The sequence below is a fragment of the Rhinatrema bivittatum genome, chromosome 1, assembly GCF_901001135.1.
Source record: "Rhinatrema bivittatum chromosome 1, aRhiBiv1.1, whole genome shotgun sequence".
NCBI classification, from domain to species: Eukaryota; Metazoa; Chordata; class Amphibia; order Gymnophiona; family Rhinatrematidae; genus Rhinatrema; species Rhinatrema bivittatum.
The window spans coordinates 627,527,888-627,548,034 of NC_042615.1; the positions used below are offsets into that span (position 1 = coordinate 627,527,888).

At 43.5% G+C, this 20,147-nt stretch overlaps 1 protein-coding gene across 10 annotated transcripts in view; it reads left to right on the plus strand.

The window, feature by feature from the left end:
* PJA2 (praja ring finger ubiquitin ligase 2) overlaps positions 1-20,147 on the plus strand; it is a 269,482-nt gene that overhangs the window by 119,907 nt on the left and 129,428 nt on the right. For all 10 annotated transcript variants that reach the window (XM_029572082.1, XM_029572072.1, XM_029572119.1 and 7 more), the window contains one exon: positions 9,517-10,597. In XM_029572082.1, the coding sequence (XP_029427942.1) occupies positions 9,517-10,597 (1,081 nt within the window). The remainder of the gene's footprint in view (positions 1-9,516; positions 10,598-20,147) is intronic.

Consider the following 20,147-nt stretch of genomic DNA (forward strand, 5'->3'; position numbering starts at 1 on the left):
TTTGTTGGCCGCTCCTCTTGTTCTCTTCGCACCCCGCCCGTTCTCCGGTGCGGCTTTTGGGGGCGCTCCCCTCTTGCCCTTGTCTTTCGCAGGTGCTGAGGATCTAGTCGCCATCCTTCCTCTGCCAGCTGTCTTGGTCCTCTGCGAATCTCTCGCTGTTCTGCGGGTTGACATGCTGCCTAAGATTGCCGTAGGAAATCAGTGGGTTGTTATTTACTGTCCATATCGTTGGTCTGCTGCCAGGCATAACATTTAATATCCCGTACAAACAGTCACAATCCCAACATTTAACTTGCATCTCTATCACCCACCTGCCTTTGCAACCATCGATTCCCCCCCCTCCTCTTTAAACATTCCTCCCCCTTCTTCCTCTCTGTCTTAGCTCTCCTCCCTTCCACTTTTCTTTATTTGTTTCTTTATTTATTTATTTATTCATTTTTGTGTGTTCCCCGTGAAATATCATGTGTGCCCGTACTACCACGGCTCCCGCTCCGCCAAGCCCTGCTGGAGCCCTCCTGTGGCCTTCGTCAACACAGACCCCGGGGCGCGTGGGTCCTCCCTCCCATGGAATCAGCCTGCCCCCGTTTGTGACCCCCCCTGTCGCCGGCTCTAACCGCCATGCAAGTGCAGTGCCTCCTCTGTCCCCTGCATCCGCGGTCACCTCCCGCCGCCCCTTTTCCTCGTCGCTCATGGGGCCCTCGGGTGTGGTACCGAACACAGTTTCTAATTATATATATACATTTTTTTATTCATTTGTATTTCGTTTTATTTCATTTTATGTAATTATTTATGCATTTATTTGCCCCTTTTCACTCTCCCCCTTCCCCGGAGGATAGTTAAGTCCCCTACGAGGAGCCAAGGAGGCCCACCCCCCTTTTCTTTCTTTTTTTTTTTTTTTAAAATAATCTGTTTATTGTTTTTTTTTGTACATACTTTGTAAATACTTTTTAATACTTGCGGTTCGCGCAGCCACCTCCTCCTGCCGATCCTCTCTGCTCCTGGATACCTCTCCTGCTCCTCGTGGCTCGGTCGCCGCCTGTTCTAGGCCAGGCCTGGGTGTCTCGTGGCTCGGTCGCCGCCCGGTCGCCGCTAGGCCCGGCGGCCGCGATTGACCCTCGGCCCGGGAAAGAATCGCCGCCTGCCGAATCGCGCCGCCCGAATCGCCGCCTGCGTCTCGCCTCCGCCCGAATCGCCCGAACGGATCGCTGCCTGACCGAATCACCGCCTTCCGTCTCGCCTCGGCCCGAATCGCCTCGGCCCGAATCGCCCGCACGAACGAGTCGGCCGCCCCGAATCGCGCCGCAACGATCGCGTCGACCGCGTCTCCGATGCGGAGGGAAAAGGGCTGTCCCTCCCGCCTCGCGGCCCTTTTAAGGGGGTCTCCGCGTCATCGGCCCGCGCCGCTGTCGCCCGCCGATGACGCGGAGCCCAGTGTGGGGCGCGTCATCAGCGGCGCGCCTGTCGCCTCTGACCCGCCCCCTCCAGCACCCCGTGCATCCCCGCCTCCCCGACGGCCGCCGCACATCGCGGGTGGCGCTCCGTTACGGGGGCGGCTCTGCCAGTCGCCTCGAGCCTCCCTATTTTTATTAGTTTTTGCCTCTGGCAAGGTTCTTTACATATTCTCTCATGGCCTGTCTTACTGCTGTTCTATTCTAGCTTTCCAGCTCTTATATTCTTGTCTGTTTTCTTCATTTGGGTCTGCTTTTCATTTTTGAACAATGCCCTTTTAGCTTTAAGTGCTTCTTTCATCTCACCATTAAACTTTGTTGGCAGTCATTTGGTCTTCCTTGAATCTTTTTTTACGCATGAAATACATTTTATGTGGGCGTCCAAGAATGGTATTTTTGAGCAATGTCCATACCTTATGCAAACTTTTTATCTTTGTAGCTTTTTCTTTTAGTGTTTTTTTTTATTAGTTTCCTAATTCTATCATAGTTTTCCTTTTTAAAGTTATATGATACTAGGGATGTGCAATTGTTTTTCCCGAATTAGGCAATTTCAACTAAATTGCCTAATTCGGAATGGTTCGGGGGAACCGAAAAACAATTTAATTTTTTCCGAAATTTTGGAAAAAATTCATTTTCGGGTTAGTGCATGCTAACTCTCCGATAGTGCGCATTATCGGGAGTTAGTGAGCACTAACTCAAAAATCGAGGCCCCCGAAGAAACTCCCCCAGAACTGCAGGAAAAACGAAATTCCCGCGGGGGGGGGGGTGCCCCGAAACGAAGCGAAGCCAGACATGAAATTTAAACCTGACACGCATCTCTATATGATACTGCAGTAGTTTTACTTAAATGTCCTCCCTCCAGTTAGTGTTACATTTCATTGCGTTATGATTGTTATTGCTTAGTGACTCCACCACAGTAACCCTTTGCACCAGGTTGTGTCTTCCACTTAAGACTAGATCTAAAGTAGCTGCCTCTCTCATCAGTTCTAGGACCAACTGATTCATGAAGCAGACATTTATGGCATCTTAAAAACGCTAACCTGTCCTGATGCATAGGCAATGGAATGGGTTGGCCCACTGGGGCCATAGACCTTAAAACCTTTTGCTTCACATTGTATCCGTGGCTAAGGCACTTGGAGAGGTGGGGAGGAGGTTGGTTTATTTGGCAATCCTCCCCAATCAAAAAGTTGTTCTGCTTCCCCTATCCAGATGAGGCATTGACCCAACCAATACGGGGGTAATTAAAATCTCCCATTATTGTGTTTACAAATGTTTGCCTTTCTAATTTTAGCTAGCATTTCACAAACTAAGCCAGGTGGATGTTGTCAAACATGAAATTTCTATCTGTAAGGATTCCAAAGTGCATTTTGTTTCCTGTAGGATTTTAGTATGCTTGACTCTGCCATCCTTTACATATAATGCTTTTTCTTCAATAGAGTGGAGGAGTAGCCTAGTGGTTAGAGCAGTGGGCTTACGAACCAGGAGACCAGCGTTCAAATCCTGCTGTCGCTCCTTGTGACCTTGGGCAAGTCACTTTACCCTCCATGCCTCAGGTGCAAACTTAGATTGTAAGCCCTCTGGGGATAGGGAAATACCTACAGTACCTGAATGTAATCCACTTTGAAGCGCTGAAAAAAGTGCAAAAAGCAGAATATAAAAATAAATAAAGGTTGTGGAAGTATGGAATAGTTGGATCTGCCCTGTCATGTTGATATATTTTATTCCCTGGTATTGGTGTCCCATTTGCCAACCTCCTTACACCATATCTCTGAAACGCCTATAATGTCTTTAACCCCATATAATGCCAGACATTCTTACTCTCCAGTCTTACTATTCAGACTTTTGGCGTTCTTATACAGGCATTTTAAAGTGTATGTTTGTATTTTTTTTTCTTCTTATCCTTACCGGTTATGGGGCCATGACATCTATAGCTTTATTGACCTTGCATCCCATACACATACAACCTAATAGGGGAATATGTGAGGCCAAACCACTTCATATATTGTCTGCCATGCTTGAGTACTAACAACACTAATTCTGCAGCATTCTTGGCCATAGTCATCTGGAGGAATGGGAGTAGTCTTTGATCGCTAATCTAGACCTTTTCCTTGGCAGAAAATGCTGCCAGTGCTGCAGCTCAGCTATATTAGTTTCAATTGATTGAAATGATTTGAAAAGTATATAGTAAATTAAGATTACTGATTAAGATAATTCTTTTAAATTTTTTTGTACCACAGAATGCACCAGGGTCTTTACTGGTTTGCATATCCCTCTCCTCCTGGCAATTAAATAAGCTATTTTAAAATTGGACTTTTCTGGGTACTTGTACATAAGAACATAATTGCTTACTGGGTCAGACCAAGGATCTATCAAGCCATAGACTTAGTGTTTGGGTACTTGCCTGGTTCTTATGGCCTGGATTGGCCACTGTTGGAAACAGGATGCTGGGCTTGATAGACCCTTGGTCTGACCCAGTATGGCATGTTCTTAAGCCCAGTATCCTGTTTCCAGCAGTGCTCAGTCCATGTCACAAGTACTTGATAGGATTCCAAGCAGTAGATAGATCCACATATTGCTAACCCTCAAAGATAGATGGTGGCTTTTCCCAAGTCTACCTGATTAATAACAGTTTGTGGACTTTCCCCTCCAAGAACTTGTCCAAACCCTTTTTTAAAGCCAACTGCACTAATTTCTTTAACCACATTCTCCAGCAATGAATTCCAGAGCTTAATTGCGCATTGAGTGAAAAACAATTTTCTCCAATTTGTTTTAAAGATGCTACTTAGTAACTTAATGGAGTGACCCCCCCTAGTCTTTGTATTTTTTTAAGAGTAAATAACTAATTCACATTTACCTATTCTATTCCACTCTTGATTTATAGATCTCTATCATATCCCCCCCTCAGCCATCTGTTCTCCAAGCTGAACAGCCCTAATCTCTGAAGCCTTTCTTCATAGGGGAGCTATTACATCCTCTTTATCATTTTAGCTGTCCTTCTCTGTTCCTTAAGCTCAGCTATATATTTTTTTGAGGTGCAGCAGCCAGAATTGCACACATGGTGATACTACATGCAGTCTCACCATGGAGCAATATTGATGTATTAGGATATTTATTACCGGCCTTTCTTCCTTCCAGCTTGTTGTAAGCTTCCAAGTTCTCTCTCCCTGTTGATTGTAACTTTGACTTATTCCTACCATTGTTATCTGTCATTTTACTTGAATTGCTACTCCAGTTATTCCCTTGTTATATTGTAAACCGATCCGATATGGTTATTTACTATGAAGGTCGGTATAAAAAACTGTTAAATAAATAAATAAAATAAATATTAGGAAATGAATGAAAAAATTGTGAATAAGTACTAATGTTCTGTTTGCATTTGACTGACACCATACACTGAGCTGAGGATTTAAAAGTATTGTCCTCCGTGACACCCAAATCCTGTTTCTGGTTGGTAACTCCTCATATGGAACCTAACATGTAAACTACAGTGTGGGTTTCTTTCCCTATTGGCATCAGTTTGTATTTGCCCAAGTTAACTCTCATCCATCGTTTAGATGCCCAGTCTCGTAAGGTCGTGCTTCCATTTCTCACAATCTTCTTGTGATTTAACAACTTGGAATACTTTTATGATTGCAGATTTGATCCTTGTGCTTGTCATTCCCTTTTCCAGATCATTTATAAATATATTAAAAAACATTGGTCCTAGAACAGATCCCTCACTGAGGTACTTTTCTGTTTACCTTTCTCCACTGAGAAAACTGACCATTTAGTTCAGCTCTGTTTCCTACCTTTTAACCAGTTTGCAGTCCACAATAGGACATTGCCTCCTATCCTATGACTTTTTAATAATCTCAGGAGTCTCTCCTGGGGAACATATGAAATACCTTCTGAAAATCCAAATACACTATATTCACTGGCTCACCATTATCCACATGTTTATTAACCATTCAAAAAAAATGCAGATTGGTGAGAGAAGACTTATGTTGTGTAAATCCATGGTGGCTGTGTCCGATTAAATTGTCTTTCTATATATTCTGTGATTTTGTTCATTAGAATAGTTTCTATGATTTTTTTCCAGCATTGAAGTCAGGCTTACCAGTTTATAGTTTTCCAGATCACCCCTGGAGCCCTTTCTAAAGATCGGGATGACATTGGCCACCCTCCAATCATTACATATAATAGATAATTTTAATGACAGGATATAAATAACCAGCAATACAGCACAAATTATATTGCAATGATAGAGCAACTTGATGAGGGTGGGGGGGGGACGACGACACTTTATGTCCGGGATAAGGATGCTGCAAGACATTAAATGCACAATAGAGTCTTTATGGGTAGAAATCCCATATGTGTTGGAGAAGAGTATAGCAATAGGAATATTCTGCCGTCCACCTGGCCAAAATGATGAGATGGATGATGAAATGCTGTGAGAAATTACAGAAGCTAAACAAATTGTACTGCAGTAATAATGGTAGAATTCAGTTACCTCAAAATTGACTGGGTAAATGTTAGCATCAGGACACGCTAGAGAGAAGAGAGTTTCTATATGGAATAAATGACAGCTTTATGGAGCAATTGGTTCAAGAACCAACGAAAGAAGGAGCTATTTTAGATCCAATTCTTAGTGGAGCATAGGATTTGGTGAGAGAGGAAATAGTGGTGGGGCTGCTTGGCAATAGTGATCATAACATGATCATATTTGAATTAATGACTGGAAGCGGGACAAATAAATCCATTGTTCTAATACTAAACTTTCAAAAGGGAAGCATTGATAAAATGAAAAAAATTAGAAAAAACTGAAAGGTGCGGCTATAAAAGTTGTGTACAACAGACATGATCTCTGACTAGAGCCCTGCACCCAGAAATTTAAAAAGAAACTAAAGACCTTGCTCTTCAAACAGTCTTTTGCTTAACCTTCCCCCCCCTTTCATCCTCCATTAAACAACTTTAAGCCTCCTATACATAGTTTTCCTGTTTTTTCTTACTTGTTGTTTCTAATTTTTAATCTCACCAACTACTGTTGATTTGTATTAAGTACTTTGCCCTATCATTGTTTCTCCCCCCTAACTCTTATCTATCTAACAGGCCAATACAGTAAACGTAGTGGGAGAGCAGGCCTGTGCCCGCTCTCCCGGCGCGCGCACAGGCCACTCACCTGTGCACGCGATTCTGTATTCAAATGAGAGGGGAAGGGAGAGAGAGAGAGAGCCTCTGGGGGTGGCACCATAGTAAGCTATTTATGCTACTATAGGAGGCTCACCTAGTAACTTGAGGTGAGGTTTAGGTAGTAGTGTAGGGGTTAGAGGCCACTTTGACATGCAGAGTGAGATGTACGAACAATGGACTCAAGTGAGTTGCCTCACTCCGAAGGACATCAAATCTTCACAAGAGTTATTGTTCTGTTCGTACATCTCACTCTGCATGTCAAAGTGGCCTCTAATCCCTACACTACTACCTAAACCTCACCTCGAGTTACTAGATGGGCCTCCGATAGAGATACAAATAGCTAACTACTACAAGGACCTTATAGATAGGCACTTTCGCTCTCTCTCTCCTTCAGTGGTTGCAGGTAGGAAATGAAATAATTGTGGTATTACCGCAAAGTGCGAAAAATTAACGCACTTTGCGGTAATACCTATGCGAAGCGCTAAGCGCACATTGCGATAAATAGGCTATTACCATAAAACATGCCCCTCTTCCTATTGCATGCAATAGTTTGATGAATCTAGCCCCAAGACAGGTTAAAAGAGAATTTGAAAAGAAATTGGATGTAGAGGCAAAAGGTTTTTTAAATATAATCGAAGCAGGAAGCCTGTGAGGGAGTCAGTTGGACATTTATATGTTCAAGGGGTTAAAGAAGCACTTAGTGAAGATAAGGTAGTTATGGAAAGTCTAAATGCATTCTTTTCTTTGGTGTTTATTGAGGAGGATTTTGGGGAGATACCCATTCCAGAGACTGTTTTCAAGGATGACAATTCAGATGAACTGACCCAAATCACGGTTAATGTGGAAGATATAGTAGACCAGATTGACAAACTGAAGATTAGCAAATCACCTGGACCGGATGGTATACATCCCAGGATTCTGAAAGAACTCAAACATGAAATTTCACACCTTTTGCAAGTGGTTTGTAAACTATCATTAAAAATCATCCGTTGTAGCTGAAGACTGGAAGATGACCAATTTAACCCTGATATATATAAAATGGGTCCCAGAGGTGATCTGGAAAACCATAGACAGGTGAGACCGATTTCAATGCCAGGAAATATCGTGGAAACTATTATAGAGAATAAAATCGAAGAACATATAGACAGACATGATTTTATAGGACACAGCCGGTATGGATTTACCCAAGGGATGTATTGCCTCACAAGTCTGCTACACTTTTTTGAAGGGGTAAATAAGCATGTGTATAAAGGTAAACAGATAGTTGTGGTGTATTTGGATTTGCAGAAGGCATCTGACAGAGTTCCTCATGAAAGGCTTCTAAGAAAACAAGTGTCATGGTATAGGAAGAGATGTCCGTTTATGGATTGCAAACTGGTTAAGACAGGAAACAGTAGGATTAAGTGGTCTGTTTTCACAGTGGAAAAAGGTAAACAGTGAAGTGTCTCAGGGATCTGTACTTGGACCAGTGCTTTTTCATATATTTATAAATAATCTGGAAAGAGGTACGATGACTGAGGTTATCAAATTTGCAGATGACTCAAAATTAAGAGTAGTTAAATCACAAGCAGATTGTGAGACTGGATGGTCATCCATATGGAAGATGAAATCTATTGTGGAAAGTGCAAAGTGATGCCTATAGGGAAAAATAACCAATTTTGTACCTACACAATGTTAAGTTCCATTTTAGGAGTTAGCACCCAAGAAAAAGATTTGGCCATTAGTTGATAATTACATTGAATTTGTTGGCTTAGTGTGTTGTGGCTGCCAAAAAAGCAAACAGAATGTTAGGAATTACTAGGACGGGAATGGCAAATAAAACAGAGGATGTCATAATTCCTCTGTATCGCTCATTGGTTAGACCCCACCTTAAATACCATGTTTAATTCTGGTTGCTGTGTCTCAAAAAAGATATAGTTGCACTGGAGAAAAAATGGATAAGGGTGACCAAAATAACAGGCATGGAAAGGCTAAAGAGGTTAAGGCTGTTCAGCTTGGAGAAAAGACGGCTGAGGGTGTATACGATAAAAATAACAAATAAATAAATAAATATGATAGTGGTCTACAGAATAATGAAAAGACTTGAACGGGTAAATATGAAACGGTTATTTACTCTTTTGGATGATGCAAAGTCTTGGGGGCACTCCATGAAGTTGACAATTTGGAGAAATATCTTTTTCATTCAATGAACAATTAAGCTCTGGAATTCATTGCCAGAGGATGTGGTTAAGGCAAGCGAGTGCAGCTGAGTTTAAGAAAGATTTGGGTAAGTTCCTGGAGAAGTCCATAAACTGCTATTAATAGGTACTGCTTGTTACTGGAATTAGAAGCATGGGATCTATTTAATTTTTGGGTACTTGCCAGGTACTTGTTTGTTGTAGTGGCCACTGTTAGAGACAGGATACTGGGCTTGATGGACACTTGGTCTGACCTAGTATGGCTTATCTTATGTTCTGCAATTTCATTTTTTAGTTTTTCAGAGCTCTGAGCTATAAACTATCGGGTCCAGGTGATTTGCTACTCTTTCGATTGTCAGTTTGCCCTATTACATTATCTACTTTCACCATGATTTCTTTTGAATCATCACTATTACATAATGTTTCCCAACATCCTTTTTAGTAAACATCAAAGCAAAGTATTCTTAGTCTTTTATGGCCTTATAGGCCCTCTTCTGCTTTGTTTTTCTTTTAAACAGGAGGAGGGAAATTTTGAACAAAATTGCTTAAGCAATGTTCTGATAACTTGTATCTTTCACTATAGTTTTGCTGTTTTGAATTTAACTATGCTTTCAACTCCAGCTTCTTTGTCTTTTTAATGTTTGCAAATACCACTAACTCAGAGTAATTGTTTTTATTTTAATCTTTCTTTGATTTTTGTCTCCATATGTTCTCTTTTTCAGTCTCCCAGCAAGATTCCGGTGTTCTGTTTCACAACATTTGTCCTACTTTACATGAGGATCCTTTGTTAGAAAGTGCACAACATGAAGCCCCTCTTTGCATGGGTGCAGTTAGTGAGCATAAAGGAGACTGTTCCCCATTATCTGTGCTACAAAACAATGTAAAAGGCCAGCAGACTTCTGGGATGAGCTCTAATCCTGATAAAATATCGGAGGACTTTGAGAAAGCTACTTCAAAGGAGTGTATTAAACTTCACAATCAGAATGGAATTTCTTATGTAAACGTTGACTCATATGAGCCTGATAGCAGTGATGAGGAAGATGATAGCCCACAGGATCTTTTGTCCATAGCAGAGGAGGCTGGCAAGCTGCAGAAAACGCTTGATAGCATGCTGTTCAAGCTGGAGAAAGAAGTGATATCCCTTAATGGTTTACAGTCTCATCTTTCCACTCTGAGCCATGATGAACCAATTTCTGGTGCAGAAGAGTTGATACCAGTGTCTTTAACCAGGACTTCTAACCTTGGTATGGACTCAGTGAAGCAGACTAACAAGAGAATAATTCCAAAGAGAATATCTGGTGCTGAAGGGGAAACAGTGCAAATTAATACAAATAATTCAAACTGTGAAATGCAGCATAAATATACTAAAGCTGATGTAGCAGTCTGGACCCCTGTGGAGCTATGTAATGAACTGAATACTACAGATTGCAGGGATGACCAAGGAAACACTAATGAACTAGTAGTCAGGCCTAAGGTTAGGAAGCAAATGAGTGCAAGCCACTTGGACAAAAAGAAGCCCCGTACTGGCGAAGATGAGAAAAAGAATAGCACAATAAGCCAGGAAGAAAATGCTGAGATGCAGTGGGGAAGTTCAGAATGCATCATCCAACATGAAGAAAAGACGCATGCTAATTCTTTCTTTGAACCAAGGGATTATGAAGGTGCTACTAAAAAAGCAAAGAATGATAAGACAAAATATCTAACTTTGCAAAAAGAAAAATCTTTTGTAGAAGACAACACGTTTTGGGAAGATTTTGAAGACTATAGCCGAAACTTATCAGATTCCAACAAGGATGAAGACAGGTAAGGGTTTTTTCCCTTTTCTTTTTAGCTTCTGCTGTAATTAAAATGCTCTTCTGCTCCCTTATAGTGAAAAACTAGCTAAATGATTATAGCGTCCAAATGGGTTGGGGTTTTTTTGTGTGTATAGTACCTTATGTTGAACCCCCAAAGCTTTTCTTTAATTGGAATCAAACTGGGTTGCATGATCAAAAATGTTCCATTCTGTTACTGACAGATCTTCAACTAGTGGATTAAATTCTCTGAGGACAAGCAGAATGCAAGTTTATTTATTTATTTTAACATTTTTCTATACTGTCATTCAGTGGGTACTGTCACAACATTTACATTAAGGCACATAAAAATGATGCTAAAGTATATCAAGTTACACAGGTGCCATTAAGGATCGGTAACATAGTTTGTAAACAATATTAATTGGTAAGTGTAATGCATCATGTCCATTTCTCATTGTATCAGTTTAGGATACGAGATTAGCTTTATCATTTTACTTTTATTCTTTATTGATGAACTAAAAATGAAACTTAAACTAAAATAACAAATAAAATTACACACAATGATTTTGGTTATGTGTTTTGTTGTTCAATTGTTTGTACCTGCATTCCCCTGGATACTATTCTCCTTTCTCTTTTTGATAAGCTTGTTTAAAGAACCAGGTTTTTAAACTTTTTCTAAAGGTTTTGCTGTTACTTTGTAATCTTAACTCCAAGGGCATGGTGTTCCATAGTATGGGTCCTGCCAAGGATAGTGCTCTTTCTCTTACTTGTGTAAGTCTTGTTGTTTTGATTGATGGAATAGTAAGAAGTGCGTTGTTGTTTGATCTCAGGTTTCTGTTCGGGAAGTGTACGCGAAGGGCTGTGTTCAGCCAATCTGCTTTTTTATTATGTATTAGTTTATGTACGGTGCATAGTATTTTGTATTGAATTCTTTGTTCAATGGGTAGCCAGTGTAACTCTGCCAGGGTTTCTGTGATGTGATCTCTTTTGCTTTTGCCGGTCAAGATTCTAGCAGCTGTGTTTTGTAATATTTGTAGTGGTCTTAGCGAAGTGTATGGTAGACCTAGTAGGAGGGCGTTACAGTAATCAGTGCTTGCAAAAATCAACGCTTGCAGTACTGATTGAAAGTTGGCAGTTGTTAGAAGTGGTTTAAGTCTTCTAAGCACCATGCGTTTAGTGTAATCTTCCTTTACTTTTAAAGATATGTTGTTTTAAGCTTAGTACCATGTCAATTATTACTCCTAGGTTCCATACTTTATCTGCTAATTCTATTTTTTGGTGGTTTTTGAGTATACTTGGGTTTTGAACAATCTCAGTATTTTTTCATTCTAAATGTATAAATTCTGTTTTCTCAATATTAATTACTAGATCCATTTGGTTTAGTAGTAGTTTGATGATATCTAGATACATGTTCACTATTTTTAATGTTTTTTCAATTGTGTTGTCAATGGGTAGTATTAATTGGATATCGTCAGCGTATATATAATGTGTGATGCCCAGACCAGCCAGTAGGTGACATAATGGTAAGAGATATATGTTGAAGAGTGTGGACGATAGGGATGAACCCTGTGGTACTCCTGTTTGAAGGTTTATCTTTTCTGACATTACGTCTTTGATTTGTACTTGAAAATATCTGTTGCTTAGATATGATCTAAACCATTTGATAGTTTTGTTACTTAATCCTATTTCATCTAGTCTATTTAAAAGTATGTCATGATTTACGGTATCAAAGGCTGCTGATAGGTATAGCATCACAAGAATGTAATGTTTACCACTGTCGAAACCTCTCATGATATCTGTTAGCGCAAGCAGTAGTGTCTCTGTGCTATAGTGTTTCCGAAAGCCATGTTATTTATTTATTTATTTATTTATTTGAGTTTTTCTATACCGGCATTCACGAAGATTCGTATCATGTCGGTTTACATAAAACGAGGGGTGATCAATACATTATAAACGTGCATAAATATAACATGAGAGTATAAATTTACAAATAGTAAATAATTTACAAATAATAACAAGTTATAACAAGTGCGCAGAAAAATCAGTTACAATAAAACAAGGATGGTTCTAACTGGGAGAAGAAGAAGAGGATGATAGAAGTTTAACAAGAAGTAGAACGTGCAATGTTTGGTATGTCTGTATCAGTTTAATGGGTGATAATCCGTCTTGTGTGTTGTGATGGATACAGGATATTATTGCTGTCTAAGTGTTCTGCTAGTTGCTTTTGTATGGCTTTTTTCTATTAATTTTGCGATTAGGGGTAGGTTTGATACTGGTCCATAATTGCTCAGGTTAATTGGATCGCTGTTTTTTTTTCTTTAAAATTGGTTTTACTATTGCCCCTTTTAGTGTCACTGGCATAGTTCCTCCTTCTAAGGATAGATTCACGATCTTTGCTAATGTCGGGGATACTGTTTGCTACTTTTTTTTTATGTCTATGGTTGGTAGTGTGTCATTTGCATGTGGGGCGGTATTTAGTTTTGTTTTTTTTTAGCATTGATTCGATTTCTAGTTCTGATGTCTCATTGAATGTCATCCATGGTATAACATCTCTCTTTTTTTTTTCATTTTAATTTCTTGCTTCGTTGTAATTGGAATTTTAGTTTTTAGGTTCTTGATTTTGTCATTGAAAAACATGGCTATTTCATTACATCTATTCCCTGGTTGGCTTTGTGGAGAGTCAGATTTGTCAGTGGTGTTAGGTTTCTTACTATGGTAAATAAGGTTCTAGGGTTGTTTGCATATTTTTCTATTTTAGTGCTGTAGTACTGTTTCTTTGTATTGAGAATTGCTTTTTTATAGTAGACAAGTTGCTTTCTGTATTTAGTTAGGTTTTCGGTTGTTTTCTCTTTTCTCCATTCTTTTTATTTTTTCCTTAGATTTCTTTTGACTTCCTTTATCTTTTCATTATGCCAGGGGTTTGTTTGTTTGGATTTCTTGATGTTTATACATTTTATTTGGCTTATCTCATCAGCTAGATTTTTTTGTTATTTGCATCCATGCTGTGGTAGCAGAGTAGCAGTCGGTGTAGTCTAAATTAGTTAGTTTTTCTTCTAAGCTGTCTCTCAGGGTTTCTAAATTATAGGGTGGTCGATATTTAAATTTAATGGGTTCTTTTTTATTCTGTGTTGATTGGAGATCAATGTATTTAATGGCGGAATGTATGAGGAAGTAATCTGACCAAGGGATTTGTGTATAGTCTGATTTGATGTGTTCTAATCTAGGTGATTGTGGTTGATGAATGATATATCGAGAGAGTGTCCTGCTCTGTAAGTGGCCTTGTCAGTGGTTAGAGTGAATCCTAGTGCTATCATAATATCTAATAGTGTTTGGCAGGTGTTGGATAAGGGCTTTGTGTCTATGTGAAGATTGAAGTTGCCTAGTATAATGGTGGGTTTTGAGGTATTTAAGTGTGTTCTTTAGGAATTCAATTAGTGGGGAGATATTTAATTCTAGTAGGCTAGGTGGGCAGTATATCAAGCATGTTTGTAAGTTTATAGTTTCAATGGATGACAACGCATGGAGCCCAGCCCAGAACTTTGATCTAAAAGATTCTAGAGCTTTCAAACATGCCCTGCTGAACTTGTACAGCTGTAGTTACCAACATTCCCCCTAGGCAGAGTCCTTGAGTCTTTTTTTTTTTCCCCATGGAGCTGTGTGGTCACAGTATTCAGCTTTGCTATTTCCTCTGTTTTTGTTGTGATTTTTTTTTTGGAGGTGCAGCTGTTTTTCTTTTCTTTTCCTTAGATACTTTTTTTTTTAATTTTCTCTTTTTCACTTTCTGCTAGCCGTATGGTGGGCCTTAGTTGCTGTAAAGCATGGCAGAGTCTCATTTTATTCCTTAATAAATAAAACTGCATCTTCAGTTTAGTTTGTGTCCTCTCTTTGCTCTGTTATTGTGCCTTTATCTGGTGCTGACAGAACTGAATGAATGCAGTCTGAGTGTGATGTTTATAGGCTGCTGAGCCTGGGGACTCACCTGGGTTCTACCCAGGCAAAAGTTCCATGTTTCACTGATCAGTCTGCATAAGTGGAGGTGCGGACAGTGGAGGGATTGAGGACCACACCATTCCTGTTGGGAGGAGAGCTCATACTTCTCAGATTCTAGGCAATTAATCTCCATGGGCAGCAACCCTGGATGACGTAGCCTCCCCTCCTGCTTACTAATGCTGGCAGTGCAGTCTCCTTCTGAGAGAGGGTGAGCAGAAGCCTAGGCAAGCAGTGTTGCTGCTGCACCTTCGTTGCCATGGCCAGTAACTGTTGCCTGAGCACACCTGTGCCAGTGCACTGATGATCTGATGTGTCAGGCCAGGACTGCCATCTAGTGCCATGGTCATCTTTGACACCGTTGAGGTGCCGGGGCACCCTCGATGCCATCGAGGTATGTGACCATCTAGATGCCATAAGGGCCATCGAGTGCCATGCACACTGTCGATTACCAAGCTGGGGGGCCGGAGCTTTTCAGTGCTGAAGGCATCGGCGGGCAAAGTCGTGCACCATAGACACCATCAAACCAGAGGAATAACAGACCTGAGTCTCAGCGAGTGCCATGGGCCTCAGTACGGTAGAGTAGTGGCACTGACCTTGAGCATCATGGTCTGGATCATGTCTGGGACCATGACTGCCATCGAGCGCCATGGTCACCCTCGACACCATCAAAACAGTCATAGAGGTGCATGGCTACCCTTGAGCACCATGCAGGCTATTGGACTTGTTTGCCAGTAATGTCATTCATGGCTGCTCTTGCCAATGCCGAGCATCATTGCTGCCAGGGGCCACCAGGATCACCATCAAGTGCCTGGTCACCCTTGAGGCTGTTGACCGCTAGGGCGCGGGGTTCCTGAGAGCTCGCACATGCTATGGAAGCCCTCAGCTGACAAGGGCTTTGGGCCTGGGTTGGCTGTGGCATAATCAAGCACCAGGGTCGCCATCAACCAAAGCACCCTGGAACACCAGAGCATCCAGGTTGCACCATGGCCTGGTGCCATGGAGGCTATCTAGCATTGGGGGCGCTGATGAGCCTCCTTTGTGATGTTTGGAAGGGACACTGAGGGATATTGAGGTGTGCATCAATGTCGTATGGCTGTTAGGTGCCCAGAGCTGCTATACAGCACCAAAGTTGCTGGGAGCATGGGATATCGGAGGTCCTATGGGACTTCAAGCACCAATGGTGCTGCCAAGCGCTGCAGTTGCTGTCCAGGTTAGTGTCAGCAATAGATGCCATCAAACCCACAGCATTGACATCCTAGGGCTTAAAGCTGAACCGAGGGGAACCATCAGATGCCATCTGTCATTGCTTCCTTTGGACACCGATGCAGCATGTCTGTGCCGCGGGGTACCTGCTGGTACGTCTGCTGCAGGGCCTCCACCTTTGGGCACCACGGATGTCATTGGTACTGCCGGATCATGAATGCCTTCGGGCACCAATCTCTATCAGTGCTGCTGGCCCTCGGATGTTTTCAGCTTGCTGTGTTTTGAGTCAGCACCTTTAGGCACCATGTACACCATAGGTGCTGCCCAGCTGTCGTCTGCAGGTGCCTGGGGTGCCATCATTAGCGTATCCCATTGTGCATGCAAAGCACCTGCCATTGGTGTTGGTGCCATATATGTGATCCATTGCTTGTGAATGCCAATGGGTACTATTGGCACTGGGAGTATCATTGCCACTGTGGGTACCAGTGAACACAGTCAAATGCTGCAGGGCACCACCACAGAGCACCATGGGAACCATCAGTTTCCATGGCCTTTCTTTCCTCCGTTTTGAGACAGAGAGCGGTGGAACATCCACTGCCTTTATTCAAGGGCTGTGATCAGCCTCTTGGAGTACTGTCAGATACCATGGGGGAAAAACCGCCCACCACTAGGGATTGCCATAATCAGAATCCCAGTGGCACTGGGGACACCGTCGTCGCACTGTACAGGCTGACTCCATTCGTAGTTTGTACAACAGGTATGGCAGAGGTCATCTACTACTCCAAGCATTTCTGGTGCTGACAGGCAGCATTCTCTTTGTTGGTGCCATGCACAGTCATGCCAGAGATAGAGGAACCACCACTATCACGTCAAGGTATCTGCTTCTTCGTCTGTTTCACACCTTAGGGTACGATAGGACACTAGCAAGAACGGCGCCATCTTACACTTTTGAATTGCTTCTTGGCAGTGCTCAGCTGCTGACTGTAACAGGTGGTGCTTGGTCCCTGCTGTGCTGGGCGATTCTGCAAATGCAGAGATGGGGTGCATGTGTGGGGTACCACTGCATGAGTACTGGAGGAGGGCACTGAGAGTGGAAGGGAAGTCACACCCCCCCCCCCCTCCCGATAGCCGCCTAAGATATCAGCTCCAAACTTGACAGTGCTGAATCTTTCCCCATCTGCGTCCCCGGTGCACTACGCGGCTAGCTCCTGAAACTGATTCCTGCCAAGCTGGTAGGGATGGCGGCTGAAAAGAAAAAAGTGGATTTAAATAAGTTTTCTTTCACTAAAGCGACGGCGCAGCAAGAGCTGGGCCCCAAGAGGGATATAGCGGATGGCCAGCTACACTAACTGCACTAACCACATACTCTGGCAACAAATTCCAGAGCTTTATTGTGCGTTGAGTGAAAAAGAAATTTCTCCGATTAGTCTTAAATATGCTACTTGCTAACTTCATGGAATGCCCCCTAGTCCTTCTATTATTCAAAAGTGTAAATAACCGATTCACATCTATTCGTTCAAGATCTCTCATGATCTTAAAGATCTCTATCATATGCCCCCTCGGCCGTCTCTTTTCCAAGCTGAACAGCCCTAACCTCTTCAGCCTTTCCTCATAGGGGAGCTGTTCCATCCCCTTTATCATTTTGGTTGCCCTTCTCTGTACCTTCTCCATCGCAACTGTATCTTTTTTGAGATGTGGCAACCAGAATTGTACACAGTATTCAAGGTGCGGTCTCACCATGGAGCGATATAGAGGCATTATGACATTTTCTGTTTTATTAACTATTCCCTTCCTAATAATTCCTGCTTCATTTTTTTGAAGGGGTTAACAAACATGTGGATAAAGATGAACCAGTAGATGTAGTGTATTTGGATTTTCAGAAGGCATTTGACAAAGTCTCTCATGAAAGGCTTCTAAGAAAACGAAAAAGTCATGGGATAGGAGGAGATGTCCTTTCGTGGATTACAAACTGGTTAAAAGACAGGAAACAGAGTAGGATTAAATGGTCAATTTTCTCAGTGGAAAAGGGTAAACAGTGGAGTGCCTCAGGGATCTGTGCTTGGACCGGTGCTTTTAAATATATATATATATAAATGATCTGGAATGGAATATGGCGAGTGAAGTTATCAAATTTGCGGATGATACAAAATTATTCAGAGTAGTTAAATCACAAGCAGATTGTGATACAATTGTTGCGTCTGTCGTCCCAGACTGCTTCGACCTCTGTGCCTCACCTTCTTCCTTCTCTCGCCTCACCTTCTTCCTTCTCTCGGCTGCTGCCGCGCCATCATGCCGCTCTCTCCGGCGTCCCTGGAACGGCTTCGGCGACTGTGTTCGCCATCTTTCTGCTGAGGGCCTCCTAGGGTGTGCGCGCACGGCACCCACGTCTTTATCCACGTCATGGCGGGAACATCGGGGGCAGCCCCTCAGAGTGACGTCACGCCATCCAGGTATTTAGCCTGCCCTTCGTTTGCTAACTCACAGCTCGATCCAGTATCGTCCGCTCGAGGATTGCCCGTCTGTAACGTGCTCGTAGCGCACAATTCGGGCGCGCAAGGCAGTTCGGCGATACAGTGTCCAGTTTCACGCGTCCGTATCGCTTCTGAAAACAGACGCATAACCCTTTCCGCACCCGGCATGTAAATGAACGAAAAAGCTGTATAATGAAGGAATTAGCTATTCCCCTGCGATACTGTAACGGGCGCTGATATTATCTCCTCCGTAACCCGCTGTTCTGCCGCGGCCTTAACCTGCTAGTTTACCGCCTCCCCCTAGTAGGAGTTAGTGTAGTGTAGTGTAGGGTAAAAACATTGCTTACCCGCCCTGGTCCCGTCCGGTCTCCTGCAGCCCCGTCCGGACCGGACGGGGCTGCAGGAGACCGGACGGGACCAGGGCAAAAAAAAAACAAACGAAAAAGTAGCAAGGCTCGGGCCTGCTATGGTAAGTGTAAAAAGTGTAAAAAACAAAAAACCTGTGTGTTATATAAAAAAATAAAACAATTTTAAATACCTGTCGGAGGGCCGTGGGTCCAGGCGGCCGGTGGGCGGCGGGCAGCCATCAGCGGCATCCGGTAGTCCCTTCTCCCTTCCTCCCCTGCCTGGATGAGCGCCAAAATCGCACGGGCGGGGCGGCAGCGGGGGGGGGGGGGGCGGCAGCAGGATCCGGGAGCGGCGGGTAGGCAGCAGCGGGGGCCGGGGGGTCCGGGGCAGCGGCAGCGGGGGGGGGCGGCAGCGGGGGGGCGGCAGCAGGATCCGGGAGCGGCGGGTAGGCAGCAGCGGGGTCCGGGGGTGGCAGCGAGATCCGGGGAGCCAGCAGCGGCAGAATGTTCGATCGCGCAGGCAGGTAGGTGGCAAAGTAAAGATGGCCGCCTGCACGGGAAAATCGTGCAATTGGCCGCTGAAGACGTGACGTCACGACGTTTGGCGTCACGGGGTGTGACGTCACGTCTTCAGCGGCCAATTGCACGATTTTCCCGTGCTGGCGGCCATCTTTACTTTGCCACCTACCTGCCTGCGCGATCGAACATGCTGCCGCTGCTGGCTCCCCGGATCCCGCTGCTGCCTACCCGCCGCTCCCGGATCCTGCTGCCGCCCCCCCCCCTCCCCGCTGCCGACCCGCCCGTGCGATTTTGGCGCTCATCCAGGCAGGGGAGGAAGGGAGAAGGGACTACCGGATGCCGCTGATGGCTGCCCGCCGCCCACCGGCCGCCTGGACCCACGGCCCTCCGACAGGTATTTAAAATTGTTTTATTTTTTTATATAACACACAGGTTTTTTGTTTTTTACACTTTTTAAACTTTTTTACACTTCCTGGTGCCTGTCATTTCAAATGACATTTGAAATGACAGGTACCAGCGCACCCAGGTTACTGTATAGGCGCTGTTACAGCGCCTATACAGTAAAATGGGTTGCGCGGGCATAACCCTTCCCTAACGCTTCACAGCCACGGCATGCATTTGCATGCGATTAGAGGAGAGTATCGGGGAGTTAGTGAAGAGAACTGTGCGTGCGGGGAGGAAGGGTGCGCCTGACACTACCTCACTGTTTTTACCGCGGCCTTACTGGATCGAGCCGATACTGAGTTAACAAGGATTGAATTGCCTCCGGTCTAAGCTACTCTGCCGCTTCCTTGCTGCCGCTGGAAGTTCTCTCTGCCCTCTAGGGGCCATTCACCTCTAACCTGGGTACCCGCTCCTTGGCCCTATGCTTTCTTTCAGGTACCTATCTGGGATACCAGGTACTCGCTTCTCGAGGGCCTGCTCTCCCTACCTTGGTGCCTGCAAACCAACTACTTCTGCCTGCCAGGATCTTCAACAACTACAGCTACCTATTCAGTGAGTAAACTAACCTTTGTCAGCTTGTCTCACC